This window comes from Colobus angolensis, unplaced genomic scaffold, assembly GCF_000951035.1.
Source record: "Colobus angolensis palliatus isolate OR3802 unplaced genomic scaffold, Cang.pa_1.0 Scaffold193, whole genome shotgun sequence".
In the NCBI taxonomy this organism is placed as follows: Eukaryota; Metazoa; Chordata; class Mammalia; order Primates; family Cercopithecidae; genus Colobus; species Colobus angolensis.
The window spans coordinates 89,756-106,148 of record NW_012115077.1 but is presented as its reverse complement, the minus strand read 5'-3'; the positions used below and the strand labels follow the sequence as shown (position 1 = coordinate 106,148).

The following is a 16,393-nucleotide window of genomic DNA, read 5'->3' as shown; positions in this document are numbered from 1 at the left end:
CACGAGGGGACCTGCAGCTCAGCTCCTGGCGCCAGAGAGCGTGGAAGGAAACCTGCAAAGGAAGGGGCCGCCGGCGGGGGCGCGGGGGCAGCCGCGGCTGGAGCCACTGGGTGGCTGGGGCGGGCTAGGGATGTGGCGGCCTCGGGCGTCCTCGGACCTATAGAAGACCTAGGGGCGACCCGCGCCGGCATTTTTTCCCTAGCGGTCCGCGCTCTTCCCCCGGAGAGCTGGGTGCACCGGAGCGCGGCGCCTGGACTTGACACAGGCCTGGCCGGGCGGCCCTGGAGGAGCAGGAAAGGCCTGCGGCGCTAGCGAGGGGCGCGGAGTCCCGTTCAGCCCGGCGGTCCAGCCTCTCAGAGGCTCACGGCCTGGCCACTTTTAAAAGGAGAATGTCCCCTCCACCGTCCCTCTGCCCGCGGCACCTGGTGGCCGGAGCAACCTTGACTTGCTGATTTATGCTTCTGCGTAAGAGCAAGTTGCTGTGTGGCCGAAACCCTTTCGCTCCTAGGATTGATCCTTTTTGTGGTTATTGTTTTAAAAACAGTTTTATTGAGATGTAATTTACGAAGCATACGGTTCACTCATCTAAAGTGCACAATTCAGTGTCTTTTTTTTTTTTTTTGGATGGGGTTTTGCTGTGTTTCCCCGGCTGGAATGCAGTGACGCGATCTGGGCTCACTGCAAGCTCCGCCTCCTGGGTTCACGCCATTCTCCTGCCTCAGCCTCCCGAGTAGGTGGGATTATAAGCATGTTAATTTTGTATTTTTAGTAGAGACGGGGTTTCACTGTGTTAGCCAGGATGGTCTCGATCTCCTGACCTCGTGATCCGCCCGCCTCGGCCTCCCAAAGGGCTGGGATTACAGGCGTGAGCCACGCGCCCGGCCAATTCAGTGTCTTAGTCTATTTGCAGAGTTGTGCAGCCGTCACCATAATTTTTTAGAACATTACCCCCCAAAAGAAACACCTCCTTTAGCTGTCACTCCCCCCTCCTATCTCCTCCCATTCTCCCAGCCCTAGGCAACCACTAATGTACTTCTGTCTCTGTAGATTTGTCTGTTCTGGATGTTTCGTATAAATGGAATCATACATTAAGAAGCCTGTTGTGACTGGCTTCGTTCACTTAGCATAATGTTTTCTGGGTTCACCTGCCATAGGTTCGTGACTTCAGGACAGTTTCCTACTGGCTTTAGTTTCCTCTGGTAACTTGGGAATCAGTTGACATCTGTGGAACTTCTGTTATGGTTCAGGTACTATAAACTGTGGAAGAGTAACTAATAACAGTATATATATATATGTATATTACTAATTTCCCCTCATTTCACAGGTGTTGAACTAATACAGTGTAGTCTCTTGTCCTCCAGAAGCTTATAGTCAGCAAGGAACAGATAGCCAAGTAAAGTAGGAAAGGGTAAGATGTTCAACGCTGGGCGCAGTGGCTCATGCCTGTAATCTCAGCACTGTAGGAGGCTGAGGAAGGAGGATCACTTGAGCCTAGAATTTCGAGACCAACCAGGCCAAGACCTCGTTTCTATAAATAATTTAAAAAATTAGCCAGATGTGGTGGCGTGTGTCTGTGATCCCAGCTACTTGAGAGGCTGAGGTAGAATCGCTTGAGCCCGGGCAGTTGTGACTGCAGTGATCCCTGATCATGCTACTGTACTCAAGCCTGGGTGACAGAGTGAGATCCTGTCTCAGGCCAAAAAAAAAAGATGTTCAAGCACTTAAGATGTGCCAGCCCCTGTGCTAGGCACTTTCCATATGTTAGCTAGGTTAGTCTTTACAGAAGCCCTGTGAGGTGGGTTATTCTTTTCTCCAGTTTACAGTGGGGGAAGCAGAAGTCCAGAAAAGTCAACCAGGTTGACCAGGATTACACAGCTAGTAAATAGCAGAGGTAGGCTTTTAAACTAGGGTTCTTTGTCTCCAAAACCTGCTCTATAATCACAATAATTATATATGTGTGATTATAATCACAATAAGTGATTACAGAGCAGTGTGATGACTGTAATAGGGGTGTGAATAGCATGGAATGAAAGCCTGAAGGAGGTGACAGGGAACTGGACCTCTAAGGATGAAGAGGAATTCTTGAGGCAGGTGAAGAAGTCTTCTGGTAGGGGAAAGCACAGCATGTTTCAGAGATGATATTAACAACAACAGTTAGTAGTAAACACGTAGTGTGTGCCAGGCATCATGCTTAGTAGTCTAGGAGCGTTATTTCATTCTTACAACAGTCCTATGTAGGAAATACTATTTATTAGGGACCTCACTGACAGATGGGGAGCAGACTTCGAGGTAGAAGTTAAGAAACTCGTCCAGGGTCCTAGAACTAGCAAATGATGGGACCAGGATTTGAACCCAGACTATCTGATCCCAAAGTCCTCCAAGTTCAGTCTGTGGCTAAAATGCAGGAGGTATGGGAAGGACAGCAGGAGGGGAGTTTGATGAGAGGGACTGAAACAGATCTCAGAAGGCCAAGGGTAGAGAACTCTCCACAGAGGTTCTGAGGAAGGGGAATGACAGGGTGTGCTTTTTAGGAAGTGTTCTTGGGTGGCACTGTGTGGATTGGGCTGGAAGGAGGGAGATAGATCAGGAGGTATTCGGATAGTCCCAGCCAGGTATGGGTACAAAACTGGGAACCAAGGTAGTGCCAACAGGGACGAAGGGGGCAGGAAGGGGATGAGGGGACTGGAGAGCCTTGACTGTGTAGGAGAGGGACTGGGGGAGGCAGGGATTGCTGCCCCATTGCTAGCTTGGGAGAACACAGATGTGCAAGATGGAGCCCTGGAGTGGGTGGGGGTGGGAAGCAAAACCACTCCATTCCTATTTTTCAACTTTCCCCGTCAAGAAGAGTAATTGCATATTTAAAAAATGGCCTGTGCAGGCTTAATTTAGCTCATATCAGTGCTCAATAGGGCATAATTTCTGGTTATTTTCTGCAGTTCCATTCTTTCGTTCTTTTTTTAATATATGACTTTTTCCCACTTATTTTTAGGTGCCTATATCGGGACATAGGTTAGGGAAAAGGACAGTGGGGTTAAATGGGACTGTGGGCCTGCTTCTCAACATCTGTGCCAGTGATACCACTTGGCTTCCAGGAAATTCCCTTTGTAGCTTTATTTTCTCTTTTTAAAAATTCTGTCATATTCTCCTCTGGATTTGGTAAGAGCTTTGTTGTTAAGCATTTCTTTAGTTGCTCATTTCCTTTATCTGTGTAATTGATGTCAGCCTGGTGACTCTTTCTTTCTTTTGATTTTTTTTCCACCTATATGCAGGGGGAAGCTGCAGATGATGTCCTTGGGTTTCAGAAAGGCATGGAGCAAGGTTTTGTAGAGAGGATTGAGGAGTACTGGATGGTAGTGCAGTCAAGTGCCTTTATAAATGCTTGAACCTAGTCGTGCATGAATCCCGCTGGAGTTCTTTGTGGGGTCCTTAGTCCTGATCTGGTCAGTATTTTTATGGGTGGCTCAGACATAGCAGGTGGTTTCACGAAGCAGATAAGGGCATAGTCTTTGGAATCAAATAGACCTAGATTCTATTCTGGGTCTTGCTCTATACTAGCTTTGTTGCTCCTGGCAAGTTACTTAACCTCTCAGGGCCTCAGTTTCCTCATCTATAAAGTGGGACTAATGATACCTACCTTAAAATATTGTTGTGAGGATTAAATGAGGTAAAATGAAAAGCTCTCAAGCTTGGCATGTCCTACCCATTCCCTGGATGGGAGCCATCGGCTTTGCACAAGGCTCTGGGTTGGAGAGCTAGGTACACCAGACTGTTCATCTCTGTGGTCCTAGGGCTGGGTCCAGAGTTGTACGCATGCCGGATGCTCTGAATGGCATGGCGTAGTTGACTGATGCTTCCAGTATATAGGGTTACTCTCTTTCTCTTTGTCCTTACCCCATGTTTACCTGGTATGTGACTGTTTCTGTGCTCTTGTTTTGTTGAATTGAGTTGGATAACATTCAGTCATATAACAGACCCCCACCAAGGATGGTGGCAGATTGTGACTCTGGAATGACCTCATAAAATAAAAGATGGGGAAACAGACTTAAGAACAGCTCAGGAGCCAGGCGCAGTGGCTCGTGCCTGGAATCACAGCATTTTGGGAGGCCGAGGCGGGTGGATCACCTGAGGTCAGGAGTTTGAGACCAGCCTGGCCAACATGGCGGAACTCTATCTCTACTAAAAATACAAAAATTAGCCAGGCATGGTGGCATGAACATGTAATCCCAGCTCTTCGGGAGGCTAAGGCAGGAGAATTGCTTGAACCCGGGAGGCAGAGGTTGCAGTGAGCCAAGATCACACCATTGCACTCCAGCCTGGGGAACAAGAGCGAAACTCCATCTCAAAAAAAAAGGAAAAAAAGAGCAGTACATGGAAAATTGCCTTTGAGCCAAATGCCAGGGCCACGTGAGGGCCCCAGCAGAGAATGCAGTCTGAGCTGCATTCCTTGAATTCCCAGATCAAAGGAGGTGACAGGACCACTGCCTGGGGAGTTGGTCAGAGCATGGCCAAACTGTTGTTTTCCCATGGGACAGCATGTTTAAGACTGATATCAAAAATAAAGGTATGTGTATTCAGAAGACGGCAAGTGGGATGGAGACACTTTGAGACACAACACCTCCCGGCTGCTTACACTGGAAAAGGGACTAGGGAGGGGCTGGGATAGTTGACTGTGAATAATGAAAAGCTGGACTTGGGAGTAGGTGAGGGGAGTAGAGCTCAGACCAGTGAGTGGAACTTTACAGTGGGGAATTTTAACTCAGAACTGGAGGGACTTTCCAATAGCTTGAACAGAGTGAAAATGGGGAACTTGTGAGTTCCCTGCCACTTGGAGCACATGTAGGGAGAAAAGCTGGGTGGCTCCCTGCCAGGTATGTTTTTAAAGCAATTTTTTATTAGGAAAATTTTCCAAATATATGGAAGTTGAAATAACAGCGCAGTGTTCACACCTACCATCTAAAACGCGGTCTGAACATTCTGCTGCATTTCTTCGTCTTCCTCACTCTTCTCTCTCTGCTGTCTTTTGCTGAACTATTTGAAAGGAGGTTGCAGACCTGATGACACGTCACCTCTAAATCCTTTCGCCTGCATCTCCTGAGAGTAAGGTGATTCTCCTACATAACCACATCAGTCTCATGACCCAAGAAAATTCGTAATTCACATTACCGTTTTCATGTCCAGTGAAGATTTTCATTCAGGAATTTAGCAAATCACTGTGACCACCATATGGAGAATGGCTGGTGGGGCCCGAGGGCAGGTGGATACCCTTCCAGCAACCCCGGCAACAGCCTGAACTAGAGGCCTGACCTAGAGTAATGTGGGGTGATGAAGGCTGTTTCAAGGTAACCACTGAGCATAGTGGCCGGGTCAGTGAGGGCTTTCAGGAGGAGAAGCCAGGCCACAGAGCTGAGTGTGGAAGAGGCAGGAGGTGTGCAGGAAGCAGAGAGGGGCACAGTAGGCAGAAGTAGGAGGATTCATTCAAAATAGAAATTGAATGTCCACCAGGATAGTTAATTTTATGTGTCAACTTGACTGGGCCACAGGAGGCCCAGGTATTTGGTCAAACATTATTCTGGGTGTTTCAATGTGGTTATCTGTGGATGAGATTAACGTTTAAATTGTTCGATGGAGTAAAGCACACAGTCCTCTATAATATGGGTGAGCCTTTACCAATCCATTGAAGGCCTTAATAAAACGAAAAGTCTAAGCCTCCCCTGAGTACGAGAATTCTCTTGCCTGTGGCTTTCGAACTGGGACATCAGCTCTTCTGGGTTCTACAGCAGCTTCCAGCCTTTGTATTTGAACTGGGACATTGGCTCTGCAGATTTTGGACTTGCCAATCTCCATAATTGCACGAGCCAGTTCATTATAATAAACTTCTCTCTCTCTCTCTCTCTCACACACACACACACACAGACACACACACACACACACACACACACACCCTCCTATAGGTTCTATTTCTCTGGAAAACCCCAATGAATACATCTACTCCACACCAGACATTCTGCCCCAGTGCTGAGACCATAACAGGCAAACACAGCATGGCTGTTATGGAGTGTGCCATACAGGACTCGGTTTGCCTGGACTAGGCCGTGGGTGGTGAGAGGTGCAGATGAGGGGTAGGTAGGGGCCAGATCGAGAGGGGCCTTGCAGGCCGTGGACAGAAGCCTGGATTTTATTCTGTAGACCAGTGCTTTCCACACTTCAGGACCCTCATGATTTTTGCCGGGTCCACATTTCAATTGCATTATTTGTTTGATACATTAAAAAAAAAAATCAATTTTATACCCATTTGAAAAAATTGCTTTAGGCCATTAATACCTATGAAAACGTGTTTTTTTCCCCCTCATTACACATGAAAATAAATGTAAATAAAAAATACTGGCCATATACTACTTAAAATGATTTCAGGTATTTGTTCTACATTTTGGGAAAAGTTGCCATGAATGATGGGGGCAGGGGTGGATATTAGGGGTTTTATGAAGGACAGGACACTTTGAGATTTATGTTTTAGAAAGAGTCACTCTGGCTATTGGGCAGAGTAGGATGGCAGAAAATGGACTGGAAGACAGGGAGACCAGCTAGGGGCTGTTTCAGTTGTCCCAGACAGAGCCGAACCAAGGGTATGCAGTGGAGTCGAGAGGAAGGGAAAAATATAAGGGGCATTCAGAGGTGGAATTTGATAGGACTTAAAAACCAGTGGCATGGGGCCTGGCGTGGTGGCTCATGCCTATAATCCTAGCACTTTGGGAGGCCGAGGTGGGCGGATCACCTGAGGTTGGGAGTTCGAGACCAACCTGACCAACATGGAGAAACCCCCATCTCTACTAAAAATACAAAATTAGCCAGGCGTGGTGGCATGTGCCTATAATCCCAGCTACTAAGGAGAATCAGTTAAACCTAGGAGTGGGAGGTTGTGGTGAGCCGAGATTGCGTCATTGCACTCTAGCCTGGGCAACAAGAGCGAAACTCCATCTCAAAAAAAAAAAAAAAAAGAAAAGAAAAGAAAAAAGAAACCAGTGGCACGGGGATTGAGGAGAAGGAGGAACCTGGGTTGACTGATGATTTTGGTTTGGTTGCCTGGGAAGATGGAGGAGCCATCACAGAGGCAGGGAGCCAGGGTGCAGAGGCCAAGATCAAGTCCAAAGGGCAGGGCAAGGGAGGTGAGTGTTGCCAGGCCCAGAGGCTTAGACTGCAGTTTTAGCAATGATGCTATGAGGTTCATTGCCCCTTAAATAATAGCAAACCCACGCTTTAAATCAAATTAAAACATTTTAGTTTAGCTCTTCTAAGTGGACCCACACATGTATTCTCTACTAGTTATTACTGAGAATGACTAAGTATTATAATTGAGCTGAAAATAATCTGCCGCCCATACTTGCTGGGTTGGTTACTAAGTATTGCTTGAGTTTTTAAGTAATGAAGCAAAGTTGTGCTCTTTCCAAATGTTAATTTTGAGGACTGCAGATGGTAACCATCTGTTCCGCGACTAGCATTTTACAATATTTGATTACTACTTTATATAGTTTGGGGAAGCCTGCCAGTGGAGTCTACCCATTGGCTTGGGGACTTTGGTGGTATGTCTCCTGTGGTTGCCCCTCATGGTCTTGGTCACCCTGGAACAGGTTCCCCTCTGATTTCTGGGTGGTGAGTCAGACTGGCACGGTCATGATTGATAGCAGGAGGAACTTGAGAAGCCCTGTCCCGTCTGACTCTTCCTTACAGCCTGGAATCATCAGAGGGCATCATGGAAGAATTTGTGAGGTCAGGGTCTGTCCATCAATTACAAGTTTTGGGTTACAAGTGACAAAACAATGAACCCCAGCTGCTTTGGTGAAAGGGGATTAATTGGCTCAGATCATTGAGAAGTCTAGGGAAGGACTTCCTTCAGGTAGATGGTTTTAGAGCCAAAATGAATTTTTTTTTTTTTTTGTCAGACTCTCACTTTGTATCATCCAGGCTGAGTGCCATGGTATGATCACAGCTCACTGCAGCCTTGACTGCCGAAGCTCAAGGGATCCTCCCATCACAGCCTCTTGAGTAGCTGGGACTACAGGTATATGCCACCATGCCCAGTTAGTTTTTTATTTTTTATAGAGACAGGGTCTGCCTATGTTACTCAGGTTGGTCTCAAACTCCTGGCTTCAAATAGTCCACCCACCTCAGCCTCCCAAAGTGCTGGGTTTACAGGCGTGAGCCACCACCCCTGGCCCAAATAAATTCTTTGGGCTTGTTTTTATCTCAGGGTCTCAGTTCTGCCTTCTGCTATGTGAGTGTGGTCTCAGGCTTCTCGAGGAGGCAGGATGGCTTCACTGAGAGAGGGTCAAATCCTCCCAGCATCAAGTTTAGAGGGAAGGAGCTAGAGTCCTTTCACGCCACTTCAGAAGTGTTGCAATGCACTCTGATTGGACTAGCTTTTGTCACATGCCCGTGTGTGAGCCAGTCCTTATACCCACGTGGATGCAGGGCTCTGATAGTCCCACTCAGACCTTCTGGGCTGAGACCTGGGGAAGGGTGCACCCCAGATCACACACTGGGGCTGTTACTAGAAGGGAGACTGGATGGTGGGGGTCAGACAACCACCTGTCTACTCCAGCATCAGAGCAAGAGTCCAGGGAACCAGGAGGAATTGGCTAACGTAGCTGAGGAGACACATTTATTGTTGCCGAGGAGATAATGGGATGTAAATGGAATGAAGGAGCCTCTGGAACCAGCTACTTCCTAAGCTTCCCTTCTTAGTTTAAGGGCATCTGATGGATTTAGCTTCTGGTTCTTTTTGTAAGGTGAGGGGAGGGTTTTTATTTTTTTTTTTCCTATACGTTCCTTCAAAACTAAGACCAGTCACTAGATCTCTTTTAGCTCCTTCATCTGGAATATAGCGGGTGTCTCTCTGTACAGGGGAGATAGTAGCTTCATTCTGTTTAGTTAACAGTGAGTGAAACCCGTTCTGGGCCAGGCGCTCAGCCCAGGGAGAGCCACAGGCAAGGTAGCAGATGAGTCCCTGGCAGCACCATGAGGGGGCACTGCAGCCCCACAGAGGACAGGGTGAGTACCTCTGTCTCCAGAGAGGGACAGTGAGTAAGGGCTTCCAGGAGGAAGGACACTGAGCTGAGCCTGGAAGGATGAACAAGGTTCCTCACACGGAGAAGATGGGAAGGAGTCCATGGCCAGGGAACTGCATGTGCACCAAAAGGCACCACATTTGGTGGTTTGAGGGGTCTGGGAGCAGTTCATGTGACTGACTGGGATGCGCCCAGGACACTGATTCCAGAGCTCACGTGGTACGGTGTGGAGGAGACTGGAGTGACAGGCCAGGTACTGGGACACCAGGCAGATGCTGTGGCAGAGGTTCAGGCAGGAGCCTGATAAAAGCTTTGCAAGCCCATATATTCTAGGACCTACCATTTAAAACAATCTATACTCTCATAGTTCCCTTAAAACAGAAGAGGTTAGGCTAGAGTAGTGGGTTCTTTAGAGAGAGTGTTAATACAGAGAATATGGGTTCTGCAGACACGAAAGAGAGCTTGCTGTGTAATTCCATTTATACAAAACTCTGGAAAATGCATCGGTTGCCTGGGGATGGGGACGTGGGGAGGGCGGGAGGGAGGCACTACAAAGGGTATGAGGTAAATTTTGGGAATGATGGATATGTTCATTCTCTTGATTATGGCGGTGATTTCTCTGGTGTGTACCTGTGGCAACACTTATCAAATTACATACTTAAGTATATGAAGTTGGTTATATGTCAACTATACCTTAAAAAAAAAAAAAAAAAGGCTCTGAAGCCAGACTGCCAGAGTTCAAATCCAAGCTCCAGCTTTATCAGCTGTGTGATCTTGGGCAAGTTATCAGACCTCTCTGTGACTGTGTTCATTAATCACATGTGAAGTGAATAGAGACAAACAAGTACTCATTGTGATTCTCTTTTTTTTTTGAGATGGAGTCTTGCTTTGTCACCCAGGCTGGAGTGCAGTGGTACTATCTCGGCTCACTGCCATTTCCACTTCTGGGGTTTAAGTGATCCTCCTGCCTCAGCCTCCCAAGTAGCTGGGATTACAGGCATGCACCACTAAGCCTGGCTGATTTTTGTATTTTTACTGGAGACAGGGTTTCACCATGTTGGCCAGGCTGGTCTCGAACTCCTGACCTTAAGTAATCTGCCCAACTTACAGGTGTGAGCCACCACGCCCAGCCCATTGTGATTTTTATGATAACTCATAGCAAAATGAAATCACGTGCCCACGCTGTGGTAACTCTGTCCAGCGTCTTCTCTGTGCAGAGTCCCCTAGATTCATGTTTCTCAGACTTTAAAATGTGCATGCAAATCTCCTGGCATCCTTGTTAAAATGCAGGTTTGATCTGGTGGGTGTGAGGTGGGGCCTGAGACTGCATTTCTGTTGATCTCCCAGTGCTGTGGGTTTTGCTGGCTGAGGAGCACACTTTGAGTTTTGAGGCTCAGGCCTGTAGGCATTCTCCCTCCCCTCTGTGGCTTGGTGCCCTCACCAGACCAGGGCTGATGTCGGAGCTGATTTCCTAGTGATTTTCCTAGTGATTACCCCTCAGGGTTTTCCTTCCTGCTTATCTACCCTACCCTGCCTGTGAGGGACACCTACTCACGCACCATCTGAAGTTGAGTTCCAGAAAGAAGACGCCAGGGATGAGGCTGTACATCTCCCTCCACACTCGCCCTTGGTCTTGCGGGCCTGCTCTGGGCTAGAGCTTCTGTAGGACTGAATGCCCAGCCCACCGCAAGGTGCAGGCTCCTTGGGATGGGACAGGGGGGGCCACTGTACTGCACCAAGGCTGCTTCCCAGAGTACTGGGACCTAGGGGTCAGGGCGGAGTGTAGAACTTGGCTTGATGCCCTAGAAGTGATGCTCCTTGTTTTCCAGGGACAGAAGGTCTCACGGATGGCCCCGCTGCCAGGGGCAGAACTGGTTCAGAGGCCACTGCAGCTCTACCGATACTTGCTGCGCTGTTGCCGGCAGCTGCCGACCAAGGGCATCCAGCAGCATTACAAGCATGCTGTCAGGCAGGTGGGAGCTGGGTCCACCAGGTCTGGGGGCTGCCTCTAGTGGCAGGCTTGGGGGTGCGGGTCAGAGGCCAAGGCCAGGGCACAGAGCTAGTCTCTGAGATGGTGGTGAGGTGGCAGTGTGGTAAGAGCCACAGAAAACCAGTGCTGGGCAGCCCAGCTCCTCTCTGTCCAGGAAACACAGGGCGCATCAGCCAGCATACCAGCTGTGCTAGGGCACGTATGAGGCAGCTAAGTGGGTAATTAAAATAAACTGTGGGGCACGACATCATTTAGGCAGGCATCCCTGCCGACAGCGTACAACTTGAATTTAATCCTGAGAAAACATCAGGTAAACCCAAACTGAGAGGTCATCTACCACACAACTAATAGGCCTGTGCTCATCAAAAATGTCAGTGTCGTGAAACACCAAGAAAGAACTGTTCTGGATTAGAGAACTCAAGAGATATGGTGACTAAATGTAATGTATGATCCTAGACCAGAAAAAAATTGCTGTAAAGAATATTACTGGGAGCCAGGCATGATGGCTCATGCCTGTAATCCCAGCATTTTGGGAGGCTAAGGCAGGCAGATTGTTTGAGCTCAGGAGTTCAAGACCAACCTGGTCTTTTCTACAGAAAAATCAAACAATGAGTTGGGAGGATTGCTTGAACCCAGGAGGTCGAGGCTGCAATGAGCTGTGATTGTGCCACTGCATTCTCACCTGGGTGACAGAGTGAAAACCTGCCTAAAAAAACAGAACAAAACAAAACACTATTACTGGGGCAGTGCATGAAATTGGAATGTGGGCTATAGATTATAGTGTTGTTTCAATGTTGAGTCTTCTGAATTTTATTATTGTGGTTATGTCAGAGAATGCCCTTGTCATTAGGAAATACACATGGGAATGTTTAGGGGTAAGGACAGGGTGTCTGTAACTTATTCTTAAATGCTTCTAAAAAGACTTATACATACTTATATAAAGAGAATGATAAAGCAAGTGTAGCAAAATGTGAACAATCAGTGATTCTGATAGGAAATTCTTTGTATTATTATCACAACTTTCTGTAAGTGAGAAATCATTTCCAAATAGAAAGTTAGCTAAAATTCAAAAAAAAAAAAAAAAGAAAGTAAAAAAAAAAAAAAAAAGAGGTGGCGGTAGCCACAGAGGGCTGTGGAAACGTGGAGAAGGGAGCAGTTAGCTGTCTGGGGAGTCAAGGAGGGCATCCCAGAGGTGGATGCTGAGGGGGCTCCTAAAGATGAGCAGGGGGATGTGTGGGGCTGGGAGTGACGGGGAGGGGAAGAGGCCAGTTCTGTTTCTTTTTGAGATGGAGTTTCACTCTGGTTACCCAGGCTGGAGTGCGACACTGCAATCTCGGCTCACCACAACCGCCGCCTCCTGGGTTCAAGGGATTCTCCTCTCTTAGCCTCCTGAGTAGCTGGGATTATAGGCACGCGCCACCACACCCGGCTAACTTTGTATTTTTAGTAGAGATGGGATTTATCCATGTTGTCAGGCTGGTCTCGAGCTCCAGACCTGAGGTGATCTGCCCACCTTGGCCTCCCAAAGTGCTGTGATTACAAGCGTGAGCCACCACGCGTGGCGCCAGTTCTTTTTGGAAAGCAAAACCTGAATCTTAGATTGCTTCTCAAGGGTGAACATCTGGTCAAAAGCAAACAGCATCCCATGCTCTGCATTGGGCCTGGGTTGATTTCCTGAAACTACTCTCTCTACTGCCTCCCCTTCCTTCCCTGTGTGGCTTTCCTAGCACTGGGCTGAGAGAAGCCCTACTTCTTCCTCCCTGCTGTGAAACCTATGCAGAGATCTCACCCTGGGGAAAGCAGCTTCTTCTGAGGAAGAGAGATGGAAGTTTCCCCTTGGCCTCCACTGCCTGGTAGCTTTTGGGCCCAGCTTGATTTAGGGGTAACTTGGGGGCCAGTCTTTGCACCTACCCTGGTGGCTTTGCAGTCACATAGACTAGGATTCAAATGCTATTGTTCAGCAGCCAAGGGGGGACTTCTGAGCCTCTGTTTCCTCATCTCTGTGTGGGATAATCATAACTGTCTATGGGGGATGAAGAGAGCTGCTGAGTATACAGTGCCCAGCAGTGTCCCTGGCCTGTGACTGGTGCTCTGAAGCTGTCGAATTTTGCCTAGTCATCTTTCCTTATGCTTAAACTTGCAGAGTTTTCGGGTTCATTCAGATGAAGACAACCCTGAGAGAATCCAGCAGATTATTAAAAGGGCCATTGAAGATGCTGACTGGATCATGAACAAAGTAGGTGCTTGGCCCCCGGGCTCTGCCTGCGAGGAGCTGGGGTGATGATGGCTGTGATCCCCATGACCACTAGAGGCCACTCCTGCCCCACAGTTGAGAATGGTCCCTGTGGAGGAGGCCACCAGCCAGCTGCTTCCCTCCTCCAGAAGCTGAAAGGTGAAGGCAGATCCCTTCTGGTTGCATTTATATTCTGCAAGTGGGGAGGGGCTCTTACTCTTCGTCCTTAAAGGCAAATTTCCGCCCAACAGTGCTGATGGAGTTGAGAGGGTCAGTAGGAAGAAGGAGGGGAAGCTATAGTGCCAGAGCCGGAAGAGGCGCCATGACGCCACAGACAGGAAAGCTGTCCTGGGGAGGGACTCCCTGTCTCGGGGGCGTAATCACACTGGGGCAGAATTATGGAGGAAACATTCAGTATGTTTGGTGGAGGAAGGGAGGGAGTCAGGAATGTTGACTGGCTTCTTGGCCCTTAGATGCTGGTATTAGGAGGCCCTAGAGAGTTGGAGCGTGCTCCTACCTCCCTGTCCTTCTAACTTACTCTCCAGATATGGGACCCAGGGTCCATTTTCAAAAACCCAGTGATTATAGCAACTGGCTTCCAAGGGTCCTCCTCTACCTGGGATATTTTTTTCCCTGAAATAAGACTCAGAGAGGATAGGCACCCCAGTTTTCCTTATTATCCTCCCTCCCCACCTGTCAGCTTCCTTTTTCATTAAAGAAGAAAGGGAGTCCAGGCATGGACTAGAGATTTGGCTGTCCAGTGCCTCTTGCCTGGGTTTCACCACCTCCAAGAAGCCCCTGCAGGAGGCAGGTGAGGTCCAGATGATGGAGGCTTGAGATTTCCCCAGAGTCCTCCTGCCCCTGTTGGCTTCCCTCCTCCACTTCAAATCTCTCTGTCTTGCAGTATAAAAAACAAAACTGAGAGCCCGGAGAGTGAGCCTTCCTGGCCTCTGGAAGTTGAGAGGCCCCTCTTCTGGAGCTCAACAGCAGCAGCAGGTTTGGAAGATCCATTGGCCTTGTTGGCTGAAAGCTAGAGATCAGGGGAGAAGCTGACGTTGCTTCGGAGGCTCCTCTTGCCGCGACCATGTTGCCAGCTTCCTTTATGTTTGCACTTCCGGCCACTTATGATGTGCAATTTGGGGAGAATGTGGTATTTTTTTGTTTCTTTTGTGTGTTTTTTATTTTTGTGTTTTTGTTCTTTTACTTTTCTCTGAAAGTGATTCATTTATTCTGGAGATCTCTTTATCATTCTCTGAGTCCCAGAGCAGATGTCCCCTCAGGTAGCAATCTGTACAGAAGAAAGCGCATGGGTTTTAGAAGCAGACAGATCTGGATTTGAATCCCAGATTCAGTAAGATGAAGGTGAAGTGCCTCACACAGGATGTGGCACATGACAGTGCCTGAAGGGCTCCCTCCAAGGAAGCCGTCCTGCCCCGCCCCCTCCTCTGCTCCTTCAGCGCCCTGCACCGCTCTGCTCCAGTACACGCCGTGTCGGGTCTCAGTTATTTGTTTGCGAGCTTGCTCTGTCCCTGCTTGTAGCCCCTGAGCCCTCACAGTTGTCACACACCCAGCAGTCTGCCAAAGAGCTGCTTTTCCTGACCACTGTCTCTCCATGCCCAGGGAAGTCAAAGCCCTGGGCCTTGCCTTCAGGGAATTGACAGTGTCTGTGAAGTGGTGAAGTGCCCACCACATGAACCAAGGAGAGACACCAAAGCAGCTGCGGTGGACTCTGGCCTGTCCAAGCCTCTGTGCACCTGCAGTCTGTTTCCACTGGCCCTTCCCTGCTTTGCCACCATCGTGGAAGAATGGAAGGGAGGGGGAGAAGGTGGGTGGGCTCAGGGAGAATGACCAGAGTGGCCAGAAGATGCAGAGAGAAGTCCCACTGGGATTTGAGTGTTCCCTAAGGGCACTCAGCCACAGGGATGAACTAGTGTGTGTTTGTATCCTTGTAATTATGTGAGTTAAAATGACTCAGAGATATCTATGTGTGCGTGCGTACTCCGCTGACAATGAAGTAAATATATCAATTTGTGGAAGCTCGTGTGTCTTCTCAACTGATAAACCTTACATTCCCTAAGCATACGTTGTCCCCCCCGAGTGTCATCCACTCTTGAGAACCTACAGTCAAGTCAGACAAAGCTGCCCAGGAGGGGTCATTCTTCAGAGAAGGTGGCTGGGACTGGCCCCACTGCTAGACAACAGTTGATGAGGTCACATCTACCCCACTAGGGTATGAGCAAGCTGAGGGGTTTCAGGCTAGGGCCAAAACTGAGCCAGGCCCCTGTCCACACCCCTGTCATTGAGCTGGGGGCCCCTCCTCAGGTGGCAGGGCTATACTGTAATCATAGGAGTGGGGCAGCTGTACCCCAGATGTTTCCCCAACAGGAGAAAAACGAGTGAAGGCTGACAAGGGTTTGGGATAGAGTTAGTGTCACTTGCTCTTGACCAACTCCTGGAGCGGTTCTGTGACCTGTGGTTCCTGGGTAGGTCCTTGGTCCAGCTGTGCTGACTCGCCACGTGTCAGACAGTGGGTGCCCAGCTCCAGCATGCGGCTGGCCTGTGAGGGAGCCAGCAAGGGGTGGGGTGGGTGAACGGTGTGTTGGTTGCTCTCCCCCAGCCCCTGTGCTGCCACTGAGGGTAGTGAGGCCGGTCATGCAGGGGCCCACGGTAGGGGAGGCAGGATGCATGCGGCACTGTGCACACAGGGGCACTGTTGAAGCCTGGGAGAGCCTCCCATCCTCAGCAGCAGCAGCCTCGCCTTCCACCCTGCCCTCTGACTTTCACTACTCCCAGCCCTGTGTGGACCATGGGGATGGGTCCTTCATTTCTCCTCTCAATTCTCAAAGGCACAGAGTTGAAGGTTTCCAGAGTAGCCTCCAAGCAAATGGAAGAAGGAGATGAAGGTTTGACCCAGAGTCAGCCAGTGTGGCCTGCTGGAAGGGGCTCTGGAGATACATACACCTGAATTTGAATCCCAGTCTGTCACTTAGTGGTGGTGTGATTTGGGGCAGATTTGTTAAGCTGTCAGGCTCACTGTTTTCACTGCTACAGGTTGCACATCCCGCGGGGTGGTGAGATTATGGCAGTGCACACAGATGGGCTGTCAGC

The 16,393-nt window shown here is 49.0% G+C and overlaps 1 protein-coding gene across 2 annotated transcripts; it reads left to right on the top strand.

Moving 5' to 3' along the window:
- Positions 1 to 1,154: 1,154 nt before the first annotated feature.
- LYRM9 (LYR motif containing 9) lies at positions 1,155 to 15,362 on the top strand. 2 transcript variants are annotated; one of them, XM_011940754.1, is made up of 5 exons: positions 1,330 to 1,408; positions 10,454 to 10,665; positions 10,892 to 11,035; positions 13,196 to 13,288; positions 14,190 to 15,362. In XM_011940754.1, exons 3-5 carry the CDS (start codon positions 10,910 to 10,912, stop codon positions 14,205 to 14,207), a joined length of 237 nt encoding a protein of 78 aa, XP_011796144.1. In that variant the 5' UTR covers positions 1,330 to 1,408; positions 10,454 to 10,665; positions 10,892 to 10,909; the 3' UTR covers positions 14,208 to 15,362. The 2 variants fall into 2 exon arrangements, with proteins under 2 accessions (XP_011796143.1, XP_011796144.1); XM_011940753.1 differs by lacking the exons at positions 1,330 to 1,408; positions 10,454 to 10,665; positions 14,190 to 15,362 and adding an exon at positions 1,155 to 1,247 and having other exon boundaries at positions 13,196 to 13,513.
- The last annotated feature ends 1,031 nt before the right edge of the window (positions 15,363 to 16,393 follow it).

Bases quoted from the DNA above. Each gene is read 5' to 3' on its own strand.
- LYRM9 (XM_011940753.1), top strand. The intron at 11,036-13,195 runs GTGGGAGCTGGG...TTAAACTTGCAG, and splicing joins ACAAGCATGCTGTCAGGCAG to AGTTTTCGGGTTCATTCAGA.